We start from the raw sequence: 21,276 nt of genomic DNA on the forward strand, positions 1-21,276 counted from the left end.
TGACTTTATTCCAGTGACCGAAGTGCTGCCGTCACTTTGTTTTAATTGGTCTGCATTAGTCACTATTACAACCTCAATTCAATCAGGCCACCACCGGAGAAGAAAATGAGTGCATATGAATCATAATTGCAGCACTGGGCAAAGGCTGGTGTGATTCAGAGCCTCAGTGGGGGCTTTTTTTTATCTCTTGTGCTGTCACCTCTGAAAGTTGATTGCACAGTGGGATAGCAGACAGCATCAAGTGACGAGACTTCACCTGGGATTTTCCACGTGAAATACAGAGAGAGCGCAAGAGAGATCGAGAGAAGGAACACCAATATAAGAAATAACATGTACTGATGAAATGGAACAAAGCCCATCCTCAATTCTGCTGTCATGAAAAAGCCATTTATTTTTTTTCCTCGCCCTTCCTTATGCGCCACGTCACATTTCTCATTATTTACACTACACGAAAGGTAATCTGGATCCTGATATGAGAGGAACACAGTACTCCCATCAGAGAATAACACACCACCTGAAACACACAGCAGAGAAATGTGTGGAGGTTCGTACAGCGGAGAAAATTTTTTTTGTCAGTAAGGAAAAATGCACTTGGGTATGAAGCACCTGTTTTATGTGTTTTTTGGTAATGCACTTAGAATTAAAAACTTTTAATTAACATTCATTAAGCTTCTTCATAGTGACACAAGGCGAATAATCTAATCGGCCAAGTCGTAGACACGCAAAGAAAAACAGTTCCGTAAACTAATCTAGAATAAAGTTTTATTTGTTTTGAGCATCTCTGACTTCCTATTCTAGAATTGGACAACTCGGAAACACCCTGTGTCACATTTAGGACGTACAGACCCACTAGTGACCCATATGCACTACTGCTGCAATCATCAAGAAGAAATAGCTTCATCGATAAATACAGGTGCATGTATTCGTCTGCATTAACGAACATGAAATAAAACCATGTGTAAGTGTTTATGTTTTAATAGCATTAGCAGTTTTTTAGTGATTGTATGTAGACTGTATAAAAACTGGACAAACCCGTCATGTCGTCACCCACCTTAGCGGGAGCCTAAATCCTGGTTAATCAATGATCGGGCGAATGGGCGGAACGAACTGAGCTTGGGTTTATGGTGGCCAATGTTAATTAAGTTACTTTGCATTTGAATGGAGTCCATCATCCACACCGTACACACTGTCCTGTGTCAACTCCTACATTCCTTCTCGTAAGTTAAACTACAACGATTTCCGTTAGCAGGTTAGCTAAAATCTGTTTTAGTGGTGGCTAGTGGTTTGACATCTGTAATTAACAGTAGCTGTCACTCAAATCATAATTTCATGGCTTTAACATACACTATAAGGACAAAAGTACTTGGCCAAACTAGCCGTGACATTGTATTCAAATACGATATAGAGTCTGTCCCCCTTTTGAAGCGATAATAGCTTCTACTCTTCTTGGACGGCTGTCCACAGGACAATGTTGGAGTGTTTCTGTGGGCATTCGTGTCCATTCATTCTGTTGAGCAATTACAGGGTCAGGCACTGATGTTGGGCGAGAAGGTCTGCCTCACAATCTCCGTTCCAGTTCATCCCAAAGGTGCTCGATGGGGTTGAGGTCAGGGCTCTGTGCGGGCCAGTCACGTTCTTCCACACTGAACTCATCAAACCATGCCAGTCATGTTGGAATAGAAAAGGGCCTTTCTCAAACTGTTGTTCAAGATGTCATGGTATGCTGAAGCTTTAAGATTGACCTTCACTGGGGATAAGGGGCCTGATTGATTGAAACACCTGAATTTAATAATTAGTAATAATAATAATAAGTATAACTTAATAATAAGTAATTTTGTCTATACAGTGTAGTTTTAAATGATGTGGTACGTAAAAAGTCATCCTTGTAAAGTGTTTAATAAATGGGAAATCTAGCTGAGTAGACCAAAACCATTTTTTTCATCACTAATAGACTTTATCTCAACATCAGGTCTACTACCTGATTAATCACCTATACAACCAACTACCCTGCATCTGGACAACTGGATGGATTTTTGTCATTTAGGGTAAATGCCTTTCTGTGTGAGCAGATCCACACTTCATTATTCCACAGATCCATGTGAATTTACCACAACATGCCAGAGCTCATACCTTCAGTTCTCAGTATTTCCCACAGGTCTGAAATATTCTTGCGGTGGTACTGTAGCACTCAGAAAGAGCAGGCATTTATATTTATGTATGTATGTATATATTTATGTATGTATGTATGGCTTAGGATTGTGCACAGCCTAGGGAATATGATAAATAAAACTGAATTTTATTTCATTTTCGGCCAACTTTACAAACATGACTTAATTAAATAAAAAGCGTCGCATTGGCAAAGAAATTGCTCATATTCATATGTTTTTATGGTTGTTTTTGATTGTTTCTCTGATCAATAATAATATGCGCATTTTATAATATGCTACATTTTTGCAACTTTGTTTCCATAATCCTGGATCAGTACTATTTACACGTTTTAAAAGTAATGATAACTTTGGTTCTGCATGACATATCAGAAATGCACAGTGTGATGTCTGAAGCCTCCCCGTTAACACACACTGGCACTGTGGGAAACACTTTCTCTGCAGAGCATGCACGACCATCACTACTGCCTTCCTATACTTTTTACGGCATCTGGCGCCCACCACATTTAATGTGTCTTAATACACAGAGCACACGCTGCCGTGCTAATGTATCTGTTTATTCTGCTAGCGTGAGACTGAACTGTCCGCTACTAGTTAATCTATCGCAGATGTCAGATGGACAGATTTAAAAAAATATCTGAAAATATACATGGGTGGCTGGCCCAAGCATACTCTATGTGTGGGAAACACTGAGTTCTCCTTGTAAAAAGACAGACCATACTCCAAATTCTATCTATCTATCTATCTATCTATCTATCTATACTGTACGTTATCATAATAATACCGTTAAAACCACTTAAATGAAAATCATTGATTATCTTATGGTGGCACGGTAGTGTAGTGGTTAGCACTGTCGCCTTGCACCTCCAGGATCCGGATTTGATTCCTGGCTAGGTTCGATTCCCATCCCTGTGTGCATGGAGTTTGCATGTTCTCCCCGTGCTTGGTCTGTTTCATCCGGGTACTCTGGTTTCCTCCCACAGTCCATAGACCTGCAGACCCCAAATTGCTCGTAGTGTATGCTCGGCGATGGATAAGCACCCTGTCCAGGGTGCACCCCGCCTCATGCCCTATGTTTCCTGGGATAGGCCCGCAACCCTGAACACAGGATAAAGCAGTATAGATGACACTGATTGATTATCTCATTATTATGGCACCAATCATGCGGTTGGCTCTATTAGGCCAGACAAAGGTAGAGATTTGGCCCTATTTTAGCCCAGAATCAGTCGCCCCTAATTGTATAAGCACCCAGCATCATATCAGTTGTCATTTGATGTACTGTGCGAGCAAGGTCCCATACCTGATTATTCACCCGTACGACCAACTACCTGGCATCTAGACGGTTGGATGGATTGTTGGCATGTCAGATATTTTGTGCATCTTTCTGTGAGAGCAGGTCCACACTTCATTATTCCACAGTTCCATGTGAATTTACCACAACATGCCAGAGCTCATACCTTCAGTTTTCTTTGCAAAAAGACAGCCCATACTCCAAATACTTCACATACATACTGGAACAATGAGCCCCACAAAATAAATAAATAAATAAATAAATGAAAAATACAGCCAACAGCAACTTGCTGAAATATTACATTGAAAGTCAGCCAAAATCATAAAGAAAAAATCTTAATGTCTGAGATTTGTTTTGTTAAAGCGGATGTGATGCAGTTTAGAAAGATGTTACGCAAGCAACATGTTAGGGTAGTAATATGGGAGCTAAGATGCCCCCTCTTTCTCTTTGAAGACATTTTATGTTTTTGAAGCCCTTCAGTCTCAGATGCCGTCCGATGGTTATGGGGCTGCAGTCAGCACCAGTAACGCCCTTAATTTGGGTCGAGGATTGTCCAGTGTCTTGACGGACAGCCAATTGGATCCTCCGGCTCAGAGCTGGTGAAACTTTTTTGGGTCTTCCACTTGACCTTTTTTTCCATAACCCTCCGGATCATTTAAGAAATTCCAAATGACTGTCCTACTGCTCAAAAAATGTTTTGTCTCACTCCCATTTCTTCTTGTTCTGCATGTTGAAGTTCTACTTAGAACCTTGTTAAGATTCAACCATGCAAAATATGATTTTTTGCCATTTTTCAAGTGGTCTTAAACTTTTGATCGGGACTGTATTTCCATAAGAAAATAAAACAGAGAGGTACAGTAACGCTACAACACTAAAAGAAACATGAGCTACATGCACTCAACACTGTGTGATGTTGTGCAAATCTGGATAAGGTTAAAGTTGCGATGTTATGAGGTGGTATTTGCAACGTTGCGTTTGTGGCGTTCGTTCAACGTTATCTCAATGTCGTGTCATCAAGTCATCCTAACTTTCTAAATAAATGTTTTCCTGACAGTGAAATTCATCTCAACAGTGTTACAAATATACTGTATCACGATAATCAGCTGATGTTAGGGTTCCTGCTGGGTTGTTGACTCTGGTTCAATGGGTGAGGCGTGGAACTTTCTGATCTGCACCTTGCTAGATCAGAAGCACTACCAAGCTACTACTGTTGGTCTCTTAAGCAAGGCCATTAACTCCAAACTGTTCAGATAAACATGCAAGTTGCTTTGAATAAGGGCTTTTGCCAAATGCTGTAAATGTAGTCAGCAATATAGCATGCAACATGTAAATAAAACTACATTATATGAATACAGTGGTATCTCAGCTAACAAATGTAATCCGTTTTGGGGGTGAATTCTTGAGGCGAAATGCATTTTCCCATAGGAAATAATGTAAATGCAGATAATCCGTACCAGCATCTTAAAAATATTGCCAATGTTACCAATTTCCAAACTATAATAAAAATGTTTTAATATAAAATGGACCTCCGAGTGGAGCAGCGGTAAAGTGCTTGCCCTATCATCTGGAGATCGCGAGTTCGAATCCTGGGTGATGTTGTAACCTCCCGCAGCCGGAGGTCTAGAGAGAGCCGATTGGCCGAGCTCTCTAAGAGGGGAGGGATGAGAGGTTCTTCGTGCTCCCACATTAATTACGGCTCTACAGCCAATCAGGGGCGTCTGCGAGCTCATGCAAGCGGATAGCGCTGTCCTCCGAGTGTGTTATGCCGCCCACAACGGTGCGTGAGCGAGCAGTTCAAAAAGTTGGCTGGCGTCACGTGATAGTCTTCGTCCCTCCCGACTAAGTGGTAGTAGTAGCATTAATAGGGGGAAGCAGAAAATCTGGGGGAAAAAAACATTTGGGAAAGACACAAATAAAGTAAAATATGAAGATAATGGACATTGAACCTCACTTAACCTTTTGTGTGAATTTATGATCATAAATTTATGATTCCTCAATATGCCGAGGCAAATTCCTTGCAAAATTTAAGTTTTTAAGGTTACAATCTGTGAGCAGGGGGGTTCGTTTGCCGAGGTACCACTGGATATATTATACGAAAGCATTGCATATAAATTGTATACTGTTGTCTATCCTCTTGTGAGCAAAAAAAAAACGATAGTGACAACAGTAGCTAGCTCTCAGAAGCCACACAAGCAACTAGTTCGAACACAGCCTTATTTGTAACAGAGTAGAAACAATGCAGTATAGCTGTTTATTCTAAAAGCTGATAATATTCTCTTGTGCCCCGCAACTTCATCCCACAGCAAATCTGCACTCCTCTGCTGAATCATTGACACCTGCGGCAACTTTGATTGCATGCCGCCGGCTTAATTGTTCAAACGCCATTTTCTCCCAGGCCGTGATAACACCCAGCAAGGAAAACACACCGCCAGCTCTGCGCTAATCACGCTAATAAACCAAAACACGCTCCATAAAATGGAGCTAGCAGAAGCAATGGGAATCAAAGTGATAAATTATAAACATAATAAAGTATAAACATAGAAAAGCACAAAGAGGCAGTGTAATATGATTAGAGATGAGACTTTCTCAAAGAGAGGGAGAGATACAGGGACAGGAAGAGTAATATAGAGAGAAAGACAGAGAGCGACAGACAAAGAGAGGGACAGTTAGACAGGGATAAATAGAGAGACTAAGACAGACAGGAAGGTGGACAAGGAATGAGAGTTAAAAATAAGGGGGGGGGCATGCGGAGATAGATAAACAGAGACAAAGAAGAGGACAGAGAGACAGACAGACAGAGTAAGATGGACAGATGTGCAATCTAAGGATGGGAACCACAGAAACACAGGCAGATTTCTGAATTGACCTGCATTGAATCGAAGGACTGGCCATGTCTTAGTGCGGGGACAGACGTGTGTGAACAGAAGTGAGGAGGCGTGACGGAATGCGAGCAGCACAGCCAGGCCACTTCTACCCAATGAGACACGATGACATTTAAAGGACATTTAACTCTGCACCGCACATAGAGCAGCGGAATATTACAGTGTTTGAAAGGAGCGGAGTGTTTTGAATCGATTAGTGAAGGAAGACCTCGCTGTGACTGAGACAGACTTCAAAACATCTTTCTGTCTCTTCAAGTGCAAAACACACAGCAAGCCAATCACGTCAGATTATCTGAATTCATCACATCAGCTCGTGGAGCTTTATTATGATGCTTCGTGCGCCCGAGAAGAAAGCATGAAAAAGAGTGATGTGGCAAAAAAAAAGGAACAAACAAATGAAGAGAGAGGGAAAGGAAGAAAGGATGATTACCTAAAGTACACCAAACCATATCGGATGAGATCAAGGTAGAACCTTTCGGGCAAAAGTCTAAATGATTAGTTTGGCACAAGAACATGCAAGCCTCTCACCCAGATAACACACTGTAGCAAAAGTGAAGCATGGTGATGGCAGGATGTCTTTATCTGCGACAGTGGCTTTATCAAGACAATAGGGAACGCAGCAGGATGTCTAAATGTTGTGGTTATGTTAATTCTGCAACATTACGGATGTTGGGTTGTCCCATGACGAAGGGATAACGACTGACCCTAAATCAATGACTTTTTTATATTATATCATTTGTAATATCGTATTAGGGCCTATCATTATCGTCATGTGGTCAGTGTTTTTCCAAAGTCATTTCATCAAAGTAATTAAAATTAAAAAATCTAGGTCAAGGTGAACTACCGTAAGTTGTAAGACTCTTATTTAAAAAACCTGAATAAAAGGGAAATACGCAGGTCTGGTTTTGCCAAATTCATACAGTACGTATTTGACAGAACACCCTGGTATCATCATCACCCACTGCTTGCTAGCGAAAAGTAACAAGATTGAAACTCGGCTAGACTCCTCACACACGCACGTTTCAACAATGAGACCCAGTCAGTCAATCAGTGAACACTAATGCTCTTCTAGATCACCCTGCCAGGCTAAAAAGGTCACTGAATGAACATGAATGATTGCATTACATTAGCACAATTTGGTTTCTTACAGTCAACATGGTGCATGATGTATGTACTGTATCTGCAATGCCCTGATCGCACACCCCACTAGTACTAATTATTTCTTCCTGTCACTCCTGACATGTTTGCGAGATTTTAGAATGTAACAGACTTTTATTAATACTATCCGAACTGATTGCACTCATTTTCCATAATTCAGAGTTATTGGAAATAATTAAACTTAGTTTGATTGAAGAAATCACTTTTGGTAAAGCTTAGTATTATACGTAAACTATGTGTGATGTGTTCTCTTAAATCTGACCTAAAATAAATCTTAAATCTGATGCTGTGGGTTTCAGCAGTCAGACAGTCAGTTAATCCGTCATTTAGCGCTTTAAACAATTGACATTATTGCAAAGCAGCTTTACACAATCAAAAGAATTTAAGTTGTATGAGATGTGAATGTGTATGAATCAAAATGATAAGACAGTCCCTGATGAGCAAGTCAAGGACAACGGCGACAGTAGCAAGGAAAAACTTCCTGAGATGGTAATAGGAAAAAACCTTGAGAGGAACCAGACTCAACAGGTAACACATCCTCATCTGGGCGATAACGGAAGTTTAGTATAACAGGAAATGTGTTAGCGTCAGTAAATCAGTAAGTCAGTCTGTCAGTCAGTTACTTAATAAGTCATTCAGTATATATATTCATAATAACTCAGTTTGTCATTCAGTTAGTCAGGCTGTCATCAGTCAGGCTGTCAATTACAGTAATCAATCAATCAGTAACTCATTCAGACAGTTTTTATACATCAGTCAGTCAGTCCCATATTAAGTCAGTTTGTCAGTCGTGTAGTTGGTCTGTCATTAAGTCTTTTGTTCAGTCATTCAGTCCTTTTGTCAGTCAGATGGTTAGTCATTTAATCATTAAGTCAGTTGGTTAGTTGGTCGGTCTGTCATACTCAGTCAGATTATTAGTCATTCATGATTAAGTCTGTTGGTTAGGCGTTCAGTCCTTCTGTTAGTCAGTCATTCAGTCATTAGGTCAGTCAGCTGGTCTGTCATTCAGTCATTGAGTCAGTCAGATGGTCTGTCATTCAGTCATTAAGTCAGTCAGATGGTCTGTCATTCAGTCATTAAGACAGTCAGATGGTCTGTCCTTCAGTCATTAGGTCAGTCAGCTGGTCTGTCATTCAGTCATTAGGCCAGTCAGATGGTCTGTCATTCAGTCATTAGTTCAGTCAGCTGGTCTGTCATTCAGTCATTAAGTCAGTCAGATGGTCTGTCATTCAGTCATTAAGTCAGTCAGATGGTCTGTCCTTCAGTCATTAGGTCAGTCAGCTGGTCTGTCATTCAGTCATTAGGTCAGTCAGCTGGTCTGTCATTCAGTCATTAAGTCAGTCAGCTGGTCTGTCATTCAGTCATTAGGTCAGTCAGCTGGTCTGTCATTCAGTCATTAGGCCAGTCAGCTGGTCTGTCATTCAGTCATTAGGTCAGTCAGCTGGTCTGTCATTCAGTCATTAGGTCAGTCAGCTGGTCTGTCATTCAGTCATTAAGTCAGTCAGATGGTCTGTCCTTCAGTCATTAGGTCAGTCAGCTGGTCTGTCATTCAGTCATTAAGTCAGTCAGATTGTCTGTCATTCAGTCATTAAGTCAGTCAGCTGGTCTGTCATTGAGTCAATAGGTCAGTCAGCTGGTCTGTCATTCAGTCAATAGGCCAGTCAGCTGGTCTGTCATTCAGTCATTGAGTCAGTCAGATGGTCTGTCATTCAGTCATTAAGTCAGTCAGATGGTCTGTCCTTCAGTCATTAGGTCAGTCAGTTGGTCTGTCATTCAGTCATTAGGTCAGTCAGATGGTCTGTCATTCAGTCATTAGGACAGTCAGATGGTCTGTCATTCAGTCATTAGGTCAGTCAGCTGGTCTGTCATTCAGTCATTGAGTCAGTCAGATGGTCTGTCATTCAGTCATTAAGTCAGTCAGATGGTCTGTCCTTCAGTCATTAGGTCAGTCAGCTGGTCTGTCATTCAGTCATTGAGTCAGTTAGATTGTCTGTCATTCAGTCATTAGTTCAGTCAGCTGGTCTGTCATTCAGTCATTAAGTCAGTCAGCTGGTCTGTCATTCAGTCATTGAGACAGTCAGATGGTCTGTCCTTCAGTCATTAGGTCAGTCAGCTGGTCTGTCATTCAGTCATTAGGTCAGTCAGCTGGTCTGTCATTCAGTCATTAGGTCAGTCAGCTGGTCTGTCATTCAGTCATTGAGTCAGTCAGCTGGTCTGTCATTCAGTCATTAGGCCAGTCAGCTGGTCTGTCATTCAGTCATTAGGTCAGTCAGCTGGTCTGTCATTCAGTCATTAGGCCAGTCAGCTGGTCTGTCATTCAGTCATTAAGTCAGTCAGATGGTCTGTCCTTCAGTCATTAGGTCAGTCAGCTGGTCTGTCATTCAGTCATTAAGTCAGTCAGCTGGTCTGTCATTCAGTCATTAAGTCAGTCAGATGGTCTGTCCTTCAGTCATTAGGTCAGTCAGCTGGTCTGTCATTCAGTCATTAGGTCAGTCAGCTGGTCTGTCATTCAGTCATTGAGTCAGTCAGATGATCTGTCATTCAGTCATTAGGTCAGTCAGATGGTCTGTCATTCAGTCATTAGGTCAGTCAGCTGGTCTGTCATTCAGTCATTAGGTCAGTCAGCTGGTCTGTCATTCAGTCAATAGGCCAGTCAGCTGGTCTGTCATTCAGTCATTGAGTCAGTCAGCTGGTCTGTCATTCAGTCCTTCTGTAAGTAAGTTTGTTAGTCAGTCAGTCATTAAGCCATTCAGTTGGTCAGCCAGGTAGTCAGTGATTCAGTTTTTCAGTCCATTTGTCAGTTCATCACTCAGTCTGTCAGTCAGTCTCCCGGTAAGTCCATCAGTCAGTCAGTAAGTCAGAAATTGAGTCATTCAGTCAGCCCACCACCAAGACAGTAATTCAGTCTTTTTTATGTAAGCACTAAGGTTACTTTTTTCACTTCATCTTTTTGGTTGGTATATCACATTACAGTTTTACTCAGTCATTAAGTCAGTCAGATGGTCTGTCCTTCAGTCATTAAGTCAGTCAGATGGTCTGTCATTCAGTCATTGAGTCAGTCAGATGATCTGTCATTCAGTCATTAAGTCAGTCAGATGGTCTGTCCTTCAGTCATTAGGTCAGTCAGCTGGTCTGTCATTCAGTCATTAGGCCAGTCAGATGGTCTGTCATTCAGTCATTAGGCCAGTCAGCTGGTCTGTCATTCAGTCATTGAGTCAGTCAGATGGTCTGTCATTCAGTCCTTCTGTAAGTAAGTCAGATGGACTGAATGACAGTCACTTTGGAACATTTCTTAAATCATCCTAACATGAGAAACTCATTCTCAAACGGATTTGTACAAACAGCAGCACACAGTGGATTACCTACTGAAGCTCCTGACCTGCTCAAAATACATAGAAAGTAAATATTTCTGTCGGTGAGAGTGTCAGTGCCATCAGATTGACAAGTTCTTGTGTCATGTTGTGTCATAAGACGGTTACATAGCCATGTTGTCAGTGTAGCAGTACTGTATACTTTGTGTGTGTTTTCTGATCAAACCTATGACTAGGCTGTGATGACAGTTATCTAAAACAGACAAGGCTACACTTATGTATGCCATTTCATCAGTTCCAAAGTTGCACTTTACTGTATGTTGGAGACTCGCATTTACTGTCTGGATACAGTACAGTCAAGAAAAGTCAAGACTGATTTATAGCACTGTGCAGCACAAAAGACAATAAAAAATGACAAAATTAGAAATGTAAACACAGGGAAACACCCTTAGGCAGAAATATATGTGCGGCTGAGTATAGGGAATTACAGTGCAGTCTCTCTAGACCTCCTGATGTTGCTGTCTGTCGGCTCGCAGATTCTCATCCACATCACAATGCAGCTCGGAAACACGCTTTCGTGATGTCTTTATCCAGCCTCTGCAGGCGTCTGCTGTGACATCGTCACACGCTGCATCCAGGAAAGCCAGCTTGGATTGAGAATTTCAATTCGGACCTGATAAACGTTCCAAAGTGACTGTAAAGGTGAACCAGGGACTCTGGAGTTGCGAGGTGGCATCGCTACCCAGTGCCCCCCAACCCCCCTGATTTTACAATAGAGGATGAGTAACGTTCGTTTGCTAGCTGATGAAAATGTTAATGCGCTCAGACCTTCAGATCTGGTTATATGACGTTTCATCATAGCGTGTTGCTTTTAAGGAACCAAACCTGGATATGTTCTTTCCTCCTCTACAGATTCCTGGACTTTGATGTCAACAGACCCTGCAGTCATTTCCTCCCTGATTCTCTCCTCTCAGAGATGAAACGAGGCAGTGTTTGTGTCTCTCACCGCGCTGAGTGTGTCAGGATTTCGAGGGACTTGGCGCTGAGCTTCGTACTGCTTGAAACAAGGCTCCGCTTTCCACTAACGTGACCTTGCGAAAGCCTCTGTCTCTGTGCGATTCGGTTTTGAAGCCCTCGTTTGATTCCCCGCGCTTAAATAAAACATGCGGTGAATTGCCGGAGGGATGGAAGATACAGAAATACAGAGAGACCCCCCTCCTGTCAGAGCCATAACAAGCTCACTCTGCTGCCGTGTTAATTGGCCATCGCACACGTATACGCACGGAATATTTATCAGTCCTGCAGAGTCCCACAGCATCGAAAACATGTCCCCTTCAGCTCTCTGCCGTTGGGTGTGTGTGTGTGTGTGTGTGTGTGAGCGCACGTGCCAAGGTCAAGATAAAATACTGTAAGAATTAAAGGAAAAATTGAGTAAATAGACACATTTAAGTGTGGGAAAAGAACCAAATAAAAAGTAGCAGCTAAAAAAATCAATAGAAACATGAATCACTTGAAAGAAAGAAAAGGCAAATGGAAATATTAATCAACATAACAGTGAGAAAAATACATAAAAGAAAGACAGACAGAAAGGAAGGAAGAAGTTATGACAAAAATAAGAAGAGAAGAAGCATGAAAAGGAAAGAAAGGGCAAAAAGCAAGCCAGAAAGAAAGAACTTAAATGAACAAGGTCACAGAAAAAATTGATATAAAATAATAATAAGAAAAATTATAATATAAAAGTTGAAGAGTAAATAACATGAAACAGAAAGTAAGACAACTAATCAAATAAATATTATAATAGAAATGTTTAGTACAATAGCAAGAAAAAAGGATTAAAAATGAAAAAAAAAATAAATAAGGAAAGTATATTCCAGAAAGAAAGAACGAAGTTATCACCAACATATGAAGAAAAGAAACATGGAAAGGAAAGAAAAAGGCAAAAAGCAAGCCAGAAAAAAGAAAGAACGAACTAAATAAACAAGGTAGCAGTAAAAATAAATATTAAATAAATAAAATAAAAATAATCATAATAAAAATAAATGAGAAAGTACATAACATGAAACAAAAAGTAAGAAAGACAATGTTTAGTATAATAGCAAGAATAAAAGAAAAAAGAAAAACCTAGGAAAGTACATTTTATAAAGAAAGAAAGAAATATTAATCATGAAATAGGAAGAAAACAAACATTGAAGGGAAACAAAGAGAAAAACTGAATCATTAAATCAATAAGACAATGCTGGCATGTCCCCTGATGGTGACCCCTGTGGCCTCACACTTCCATGATCGAGGGTTTGTATATTCTCTCCATGCTTGGTGGGTTTCCTCCACGTACTCCGGTTTCCTCCCACAGTCCAAAGACATGCAGATTAGAGAATGAGTGAGTGAGGGAACAAGGCAACAGCAAAATAGTTAAAACTAAAGAAATGATAAAGTAAACATAATGAAATAAACATAAAAAAGAAAGAAAAATAGGGGATAAAATATCTGTTAGAAATAGAAAAAAAAATACAAGCAATAAGAGAATAAAATGGAAAATTGATAAAAAAAAAAGACGGAAGAAAATAAGGACAGACCAATGAGACAGAGAATAGGATAAAGGAAGGTAGGTTAGGGCCTTGCGTAATAAGCCTGAGGTTTAGATTACATCAGAGCCTCGACACGCATCGGCCAGCACGCGGCCTCGTCCTGATTCAGTGTGAAAGCTCTCCCGGTGTATAGTGACGGAGAAAGAGGCGGAAAGCGGGACAGGGCCGCTCCGATTAGATCCGATTAGATTTTATGGGTCTGAACCCGGGGCGATGTGCTCGAATAAAACAAAACAAAAACAACTCGGGTGAAAATACAATACAGCTGATTTAGTTCACAATCAGAGAGGGGGAGGAAAAAAACACAATAAGTAGAACTCGATTTATGACATTAATATGAAAATGGTGCGCTTTACCTACAGGCTGGTGCATCTCAGATCGGAAGCATAAAGCTGAATAAACATGATGTTCGCAGGCAGGAGCGGTGAAGAAGCACACCTTTTTACTCGTCTAAATGAATTACATCAGCAGTTTCTCGGGACTACAGAAAGTCGCTTATCCAACAGTTCACATTGGGCGAAAACTAATTAAAGCTGCTTCGGAGAACAAAGGCAAGGCTTTTAGGAAAAATGCAATTAGAGCGCGGGCGAGTTGTTATCTGAGCAACTGAAAAGGTCAGAACATGTGACGGGTTTAACGCCGAGGCGACATCCGCGGAAGATTCGCTGCAAGGTTTTAGGCATATTCTTCCCACACACACCGTATAATTAAGCACTAATAACTCATTTTCTCAGAACTAACTTGTGAGGTACAAATGCTGAAAATCTGGCTGGTCTGTTGCACCAATGAGATCCGTTCCGTTACCACAGGTACCTGGTAGCAATTAGCGAAAAAGGAAATCATTTGTGGATTTTTTTTCTTCAGGGGCCATCATAATGTATGTTATAATACACTCCATACTTGACGTTTGGTTACATATGTACAATCCAGACGTCCCACCTTGTAAAAAAAAAAAAAAAAACTAATTTCAGGGAGATCCCCCTGGACACCCGTAACCGAGAGTAATACAACCCTGCTCTCTAAGTGGGAACGGTGGCATGCTCTCTCTCTCTCTCTCTCTCTCTCTCTTCCTTGTCAATCACTGCTCCAGGATATTACAGGTATCTGTGAGCTCATGGATGTGGAAGGATGAAGTTAGCACTTTCCTCCTGAAACCCATCCCAGGAGACTCAGGCACCGGTGAACATCTGAACGGCAAACTCCATGCACACAGAGACAAGGCAGGGGAATCGAATCCAGAACCTGGAGGTTTAAGGCGACAGTGCTAACCACTAAGCCTCTGTGTCGTCTGCCTTTTATCAGTCAATCTCAATTAATAAGTAATTTGTTTCTCTCTTTTCGCATTACTTCTAGTCACTTTTTATAAACTTTTTATAAAATTGCCTGCCAACTAAAGGTCTTTACTCTCCCCTGTTTGTGTAATATTTGTGGTTATGCTCATTCATCATTTATACCGCTTTCTCCTGTATACAACATCATGGGGGGCCTAGAGCCTATCCCAGGGGACTTAGGGCACATGGCGGGGTACACCCTGAATAGGGTGCCAATCCATCACTGAGCGCACACATTCACTCACTATGGGCAATTTGGGAACACCAATTAGTCTAGTCCTATATAAGTCTACCAAATCTTACCAAGCACAGGGAGAACCATAGAACTCTGTTAGATATTCCATTAGCGCTAAAAGAACTTTTTAAAAAGCAGTAGAATAGTAATACTGTGTAATAGAGGTGTTCATGGGTTCTGGTTCTGTGTTATAAAAAAAAAAAAGAAGGCAAGTCTAATGGTCTAACAGCAACTCACCTGCCAAAGGGAGGTATCGACTTTCCTGCCTCCTTTGATGTAAAGAACTGGCTACCCGTTGCTCTATTGAGCATGGACTATAAAAGTTTCCTAAAATGTCTTGCCAGATAATTGAAATGTAAATTATATCCATTATGCTTATGGACCTGAACTCTTGTATTTATGATTGGTCAATTATGGATAATTTTTTTATTTTTGACACACTGGGTCGAAGTGCCAACTTTAACCTCCACATTACCGGGTTTGTCCCCTGACACGGGTTACTGTCCGAAAGATGTTTTGCACGTCCTCCTTGGGCCTGCGTGGGTTTCCACATGGTTCTTTAATTTCCTTCATCTCAGAAAAAACCTAACTTGGTAAATTTCAATGTAATATAACCTCATACTTTATCCACCAGGAATTTTTGATTGTCAAAATGTTGTGGTGCCGTTAAGTAGGCAACGTTACAGACATAGCCAGAGATTGTGTGGGGGAGTGTAAACATACGGTATATTATGGCTGTCAAAATTAATGTTGAATAAATGGGGATTGATTATGCTGTTCTTTTTCCTTTCCTTTCCTGAGGCTTCACTGTTAGACAAAAATGTACCCCATTAGTTGTCATGAATGAGAAATCTAGCGATGGAGACCAAAGTTGTGACCGTAGTATAGCATTCCATTCCCACACCTTAGTAAGTCATGGCCACAACATAGTATCTAGTTCCCATACTTTAGTCATGGCCAAAGACTATTTTTCCACCAGCACAAATACCAACACATCAACATTGATATTTGGTTGCTTTTTAAAGTTAGAATTACTTCTAAATAATGTTGAATGCATGATGATTGGATCAGAGGTGGAAGGACATTAACTCTGTTACTTTACTATAGTTCATATTTCACATATATGTACCTTACTTGAGTTGTTTTATTAGGCTATAATTTTACCTTTACTCCTCTACACTGTGCCGCACATACCTGTACTTTTATACAACATTTCTACATGATGTTGCGATCCATAACCACTAGTTATGTGGTGCATAGTATTTCAAGCGGAAAAATTACAATCTGTTGACTATTAGTCATAGTCGTAATTTGCCTTTCCTTCCAAATGTGCCTTCAAAAACAATATTAGCACCAAAATAATAGCCGGAGCAGGTCTTTAACTTGGACGTTGTGCAAACTCCACGTTAGAGTAGAGTAATTTGGGAGCTAGGATGCACTTCATATTAAATATTACTAAAAGAAAATGAAACAAAGAGGTACCATTACAACACTTAAGGATGCATGACATTAAATACATGCGCTGTGTGCGGGAAGCTGTTGTCTCCGTCCCAGACTCCGATCAGAAAAAATCTAAACCTTGTTAGAAACCTAAGGGCTGTTTTGTGAATGGCTGTTAATTGGCATAAATTCTCTAAATGACGGTTAAAATTGTATAGTTTTGAGGTTGGATTTGCAAACTTGTGTTTGTGTTGTTCATTCAAAATCCCATTTTTTTTAGAAAGTTATCAAAGTCATTCTAAGTTTTGAAAATAATGCTCTGTTTTGCTCCCAATGGTGGCATCAGCACGATTTCATTACAGCTACATTGCAACGCTTATCCAACGTTAGGATTGTTACTAGGAGTGTTTCATTATGACCTTGTCCACTGTTGGGATGCTGCAATGTTTGCTTCAATACCGCACCAGGAAGCTTTGTTTCCTGTATATACTGTAATGGTTTCTTTTCGGGTGTCCAGTCGGCCCATATTTAAAAACATCTTGGTATGTGGATTCTTAATTCTGTGTTTGGTGTGATTGGCATAACCATCATGCACCCAGTCTTCCCAGGATAAACTTGGAATGCATGCAGTAAAAGCAGCACTTGTGGATAAAATATAAATCATACTGTATATAAATAATTTTTGCTACTGCTTTTGAACTTTCCTGAAGTAAGCAGTGTATTATGATTATGTAAAAAATAATAAATGTATTCTGCTATATTACATTTACAGCAATGTGAAAACAACCTCATCTCCATGTAGTTCTACTGAAAATCTTTTAGTAATACTTTCTCCTTTCCTTTTCTCTCTCTGCAGCCATGGACTCGGTCTCCTCCAAAGGCACCGTATGTCCCGAGTCTGTGAATTCCTGCAATCCGTGTCTGGATGCTGCAAAAGCGTGTAACCTGAACGCCGTGTGTAAGCGCCAGCGCTCGGCCTACGTCACCGCGTGCAGCCGTTCTGCGCCCATCGCGCCCTCGCCCGAGCCGTGCAGCCGGAAACGCTGCCACCGGGCTCTGCGCCAGTTCTTCGAACGCGTGCAGAACGATCTCAGCTACCCGCTGCTGTTCTGCTCTTGCCGGGACAAAGCGTGCGCCGAGCGACGACGTCAGACCATCGTACCCACCTGCTCTTTTGAGGAAAAGTCCAAACCGAACTGCCTCGAGCTCCGGAGGATCTGTCGATCAGATGCACTCTGCAGGTACGGATTCAGCGCTGGTCAACCACACCAGTATAAAACAGCCACAAAAACATCTAGACATCCCCGAAACAGTGTTCAATACTTCTTCAGTCATCAACGAAGGCAATAAAACATTTATAAGACAATACATTACGACATACTGTAAGCTGTAACGATTTTTTTTTCAGTGAAAGGAAGTAGCACATTAGTGTGCCCACCTTGTACACCTTTAAGCAATCCCTTAACAGTGCAGCTCATCATCCTGTAGAGTTCTCACAGAGTTCCTGTCGGCAGAAATCGATGATTGATATTGCACGGACTCGTTTAATCCTCACAGGCGATTAGCAGCACTCAGACTAGCTGTTTAATTGAGTGGAGAATGTTAATTAGCCGGATCCGGTGAGCTAATAAGAAAATCAATCGGCTTTGTGTCAGACAAACGATTCCTTTCAGAGTCTGCAGTGATTCTTCCACATCACCCACTAGCCGCATCTAAATGCCGAACATGATTATAGGTATTTTAGGATGTTATGAATAAATTCATTTATAATAATAATAATAATAATAATATGGTATGTATGCAAGTATATTTGTCTTTACGTGTTTCTATAATAGTGGCATAGTGGTGAGAACAGTCGCCTCGCACCTCCAGGGTCGAGGGTTCGAGTCCTGTCTCGGGGCTGTGTCTGTGTGCAGTTCGCATGTTCCACCCGTGCTTGATGTGTTTCCTCTGGGTACACCGTCCAGAGGACACGAATTGCTGTTTCCAAATTTCCCGGAGTGACAAGCACAAGAGTGTTGCCTTCCTTGTGTCCACAGGAATAGCCTCCTGACTGTCTGCAATCCGGTACAGCATAAGCGGTATAGGCAATAAGTAAGATGAGAGTATTTCTGTTTTTTTTTTATGTGACATTCAGAGAAAGAGAGAGAGAGAGAGAAAGAGAGAGAGAGAGAGGGACCAGTTTGTCCTCATAGTGTGGGATTTATAGGCCACAAGGTCACTGTAAAAGTTAAACCCCTGGTCTCAGTCTGCAGACTCACCTTTAAACTGGAGGACATCCAACACATTTCACACACACACACACACACACACACACACACGAGATATAGCAACACACAGTGTAGATTTATTGTGGATTTTTAAAAAAATAATTAAGTCCATTGAAACCAAGAGCAAATCCAAAAATAACTCGAAAAACAGACGCTTAAATAACAGAAATATCTCAAGAAATAACACAGTCTTAATCTCAGGGGTTGTGTTTACTGTTTATTTGGGTATTATTATTTTTTTTTTACTTCAACTTGGAAGTTTTGTAGGGCAGTGGTGGCTCAGTCGGTTAAGGCTGTGGGTTACTGATCGGAAGGTCGGGGGTTCCAGCCCCAGCACCGGAAAGTTGCCAGTGTTGAGGCCTTGAGCAAGGCCCTTAAACCTATCTGCTCCAGGGGGCGCTGTATCCTGGCTGACCCTGCGCTCTGACCCGAGCTTCATAACTGGGATATACGAACAAAAAAAATTATTGTGATGAATAATTATTATTTCTGTTTTTTTTTCTGTTCTTCTATTTCTAACTCATAAATAACCCATTTTCGGCCCCACACTGTCTGAATGCAACAAGGTACGTGGGCACATAAGCATCACACCCACATGTGGTTCTTCTCCCAAACTGTTGGAGCCACACAATTGTACAGAATGTCTTTGTATGCTTTAGCATTAGACTTTCCCTTCAGGGGAACTAAGAGGTCTGGACCTGTTCCAGCATGACAGTGCCCTGGTGAGCTCCATGGAGACATGGTTTGCTCAGGGTGCTGTAGGTGGAAGAACTCGAATGGCCTCCACAGAGCCCGAAAACATTTACGTTGCATTTACATTTACTGCGTTTGGCAGGATGAGTAACAGGAGTACTTTGAGGTTTCCATCAATAACCTTATCCTTACAGTACAATCAGAAACGGCTGACGTGTCCACATACTTTTGGCCTTATATTGTACCTTGTGAGTGGTAACTCACAGGTCGGAATGATTTAAGCCTTCACCTCAGTGCATTTGACAGATAAAGTGCGAGGTGTGTGTTGACATGGACGCTGATCCGATATGCCTTTTCATGCTCAGAGCGTTTAATCACAATTTTTTTTTTTGACATACGCAAACTGGTTTCTCCTGCTTTGAAGCATTTAAGCTGCAGAAATCGAAGAAGAAGATTTCCTTTAACTTTGAGGTTAGGTTAGGCTTCCCATCTTTATAGATAAATCCCACCTTCTGCGTTATGATAGCTTTTGAAAATGTAAAATATGAGCCAATCAGCGCTTCTTCCTGATCCAAAGACTCGGCGGATGAAAGTAAACAGTGGATAAAGCAACATTTCCCTCCTAGGAATGCATCACGTCACTTAATGTCCCCCCCCCAATGTGCAGAAAGAATAGATTTAATCAGACAAAAGGGAAATGATCAGATGAAGTGTTTACATGATTATTATTCACCTATTAAACTGATTATTGAAGGTTTGCACCAACCGTCTCATTCTGATTAAAAAATTTATTCTGATTGGGTCAGGCAGCACGGTGGTGTACTGTAGTGGTTGGCATTGTCCGGGTTCGAGTCCCACCTCAGGGCTGTGTGCGTGTCCTCCCTGTGCTTGATGGGTTTTCTCCGAGTACTCCGGTTTCCTCCCACAGTCCAAAGACCTGCAGATCAGACCAACCCAAATAGCCATAGTGTGTGAGTTGCATTGGCAACCCATCCAGGATGTACCCCGTCTCATGCCCTAAGTCTCCTGAGATATAGATTATGAGTGATTGGGTCAGACTGTTTCAACATGATGCAATTTTATTCCGACTGGGCTGTTTATAATTCTCATTATTAGTGGAATATTAGGGTCTGTATAAACACACATTGTGATCAGTGAGCAGACACAATTCTCATGGCCTCATGGACAAGTCTCAGTTTGAACTGAATGTCTCTTGTAGTTTCATCCAGATTTCACCATCTCTCATTTAAAGATAAGGATCGACACTTTGTTTACCTCTAATTCTGTGCACATGTTGATTTGACATCACATCGTAAATGGGGAAGGAGTTCATAGTTGAAAACACTGCCTTCAGATGACAAGTAAGATTTTTTTTTCCTGGTTGGAGGTTGAGAATTACGAGTTGCGACTGACAGTCAGACACTGTATGAGACAAATGAGGCAAATTGTTTCCTTTTGCTCTAATTCATCCGAGTAAAATATTAAACAGCATGTGAATGCAGGTACCCCGTAATGCAGAACCAAGTAAGTCGTTAGCGCCATTAAATACAGAACTAGGAAACTTATGAGCAGCAGAAACCAGACAATCAGCGCACAAGGAATCTTACCTTGGTGAAGTTATTATTAGTGGTGTCGATTAAAGTTTTTAATTTAGTTAATCACAGTCATAGTATATGATTAATCACGATTAATCTCAATTTTAAAATACTCGGATGTACTTGTATCATAAACTTCCATCTAAAAGCTATTTATAGACTTTATAAACTTTCCACGCAGTACACCTGTGATTGTTGTCATCTTATTGTTTATGTTAAAACCGCGATGCGATTACGGGAAGCCATTAGGGTCAAACTCAAGTCGAAAAAGTAATGCGTTAAAATGAAAAGAAAGCAAATAACACATTGATATTGATAGC

At 41.0% G+C, this 21,276-nt stretch overlaps 1 protein-coding gene across 2 annotated transcripts in view; it reads left to right on the forward strand.

The window, feature by feature from the left end:
• The window catches only part of gfra2b (GDNF family receptor alpha 2b), a 105,391-nt gene that overhangs the window by 47,994 nt on the left and 36,121 nt on the right, over positions 1 to 21,276 (forward strand). For both annotated transcript variants that reach the window (XM_053515596.1, XM_053515597.1), the window contains exon 4: positions 17,255 to 17,639. In XM_053515596.1, coding sequence (XP_053371571.1) covers positions 17,255 to 17,639 — 385 coding nt within the window. The remainder of the gene's footprint in view (positions 1 to 17,254; positions 17,640 to 21,276) is intronic.

The sequence above is a fragment of the Clarias gariepinus genome, chromosome 17, assembly GCF_024256425.1.
Source record: "Clarias gariepinus isolate MV-2021 ecotype Netherlands chromosome 17, CGAR_prim_01v2, whole genome shotgun sequence".
Taxonomy (NCBI): domain Eukaryota; kingdom Metazoa; phylum Chordata; class Actinopteri; order Siluriformes; family Clariidae; genus Clarias; species Clarias gariepinus.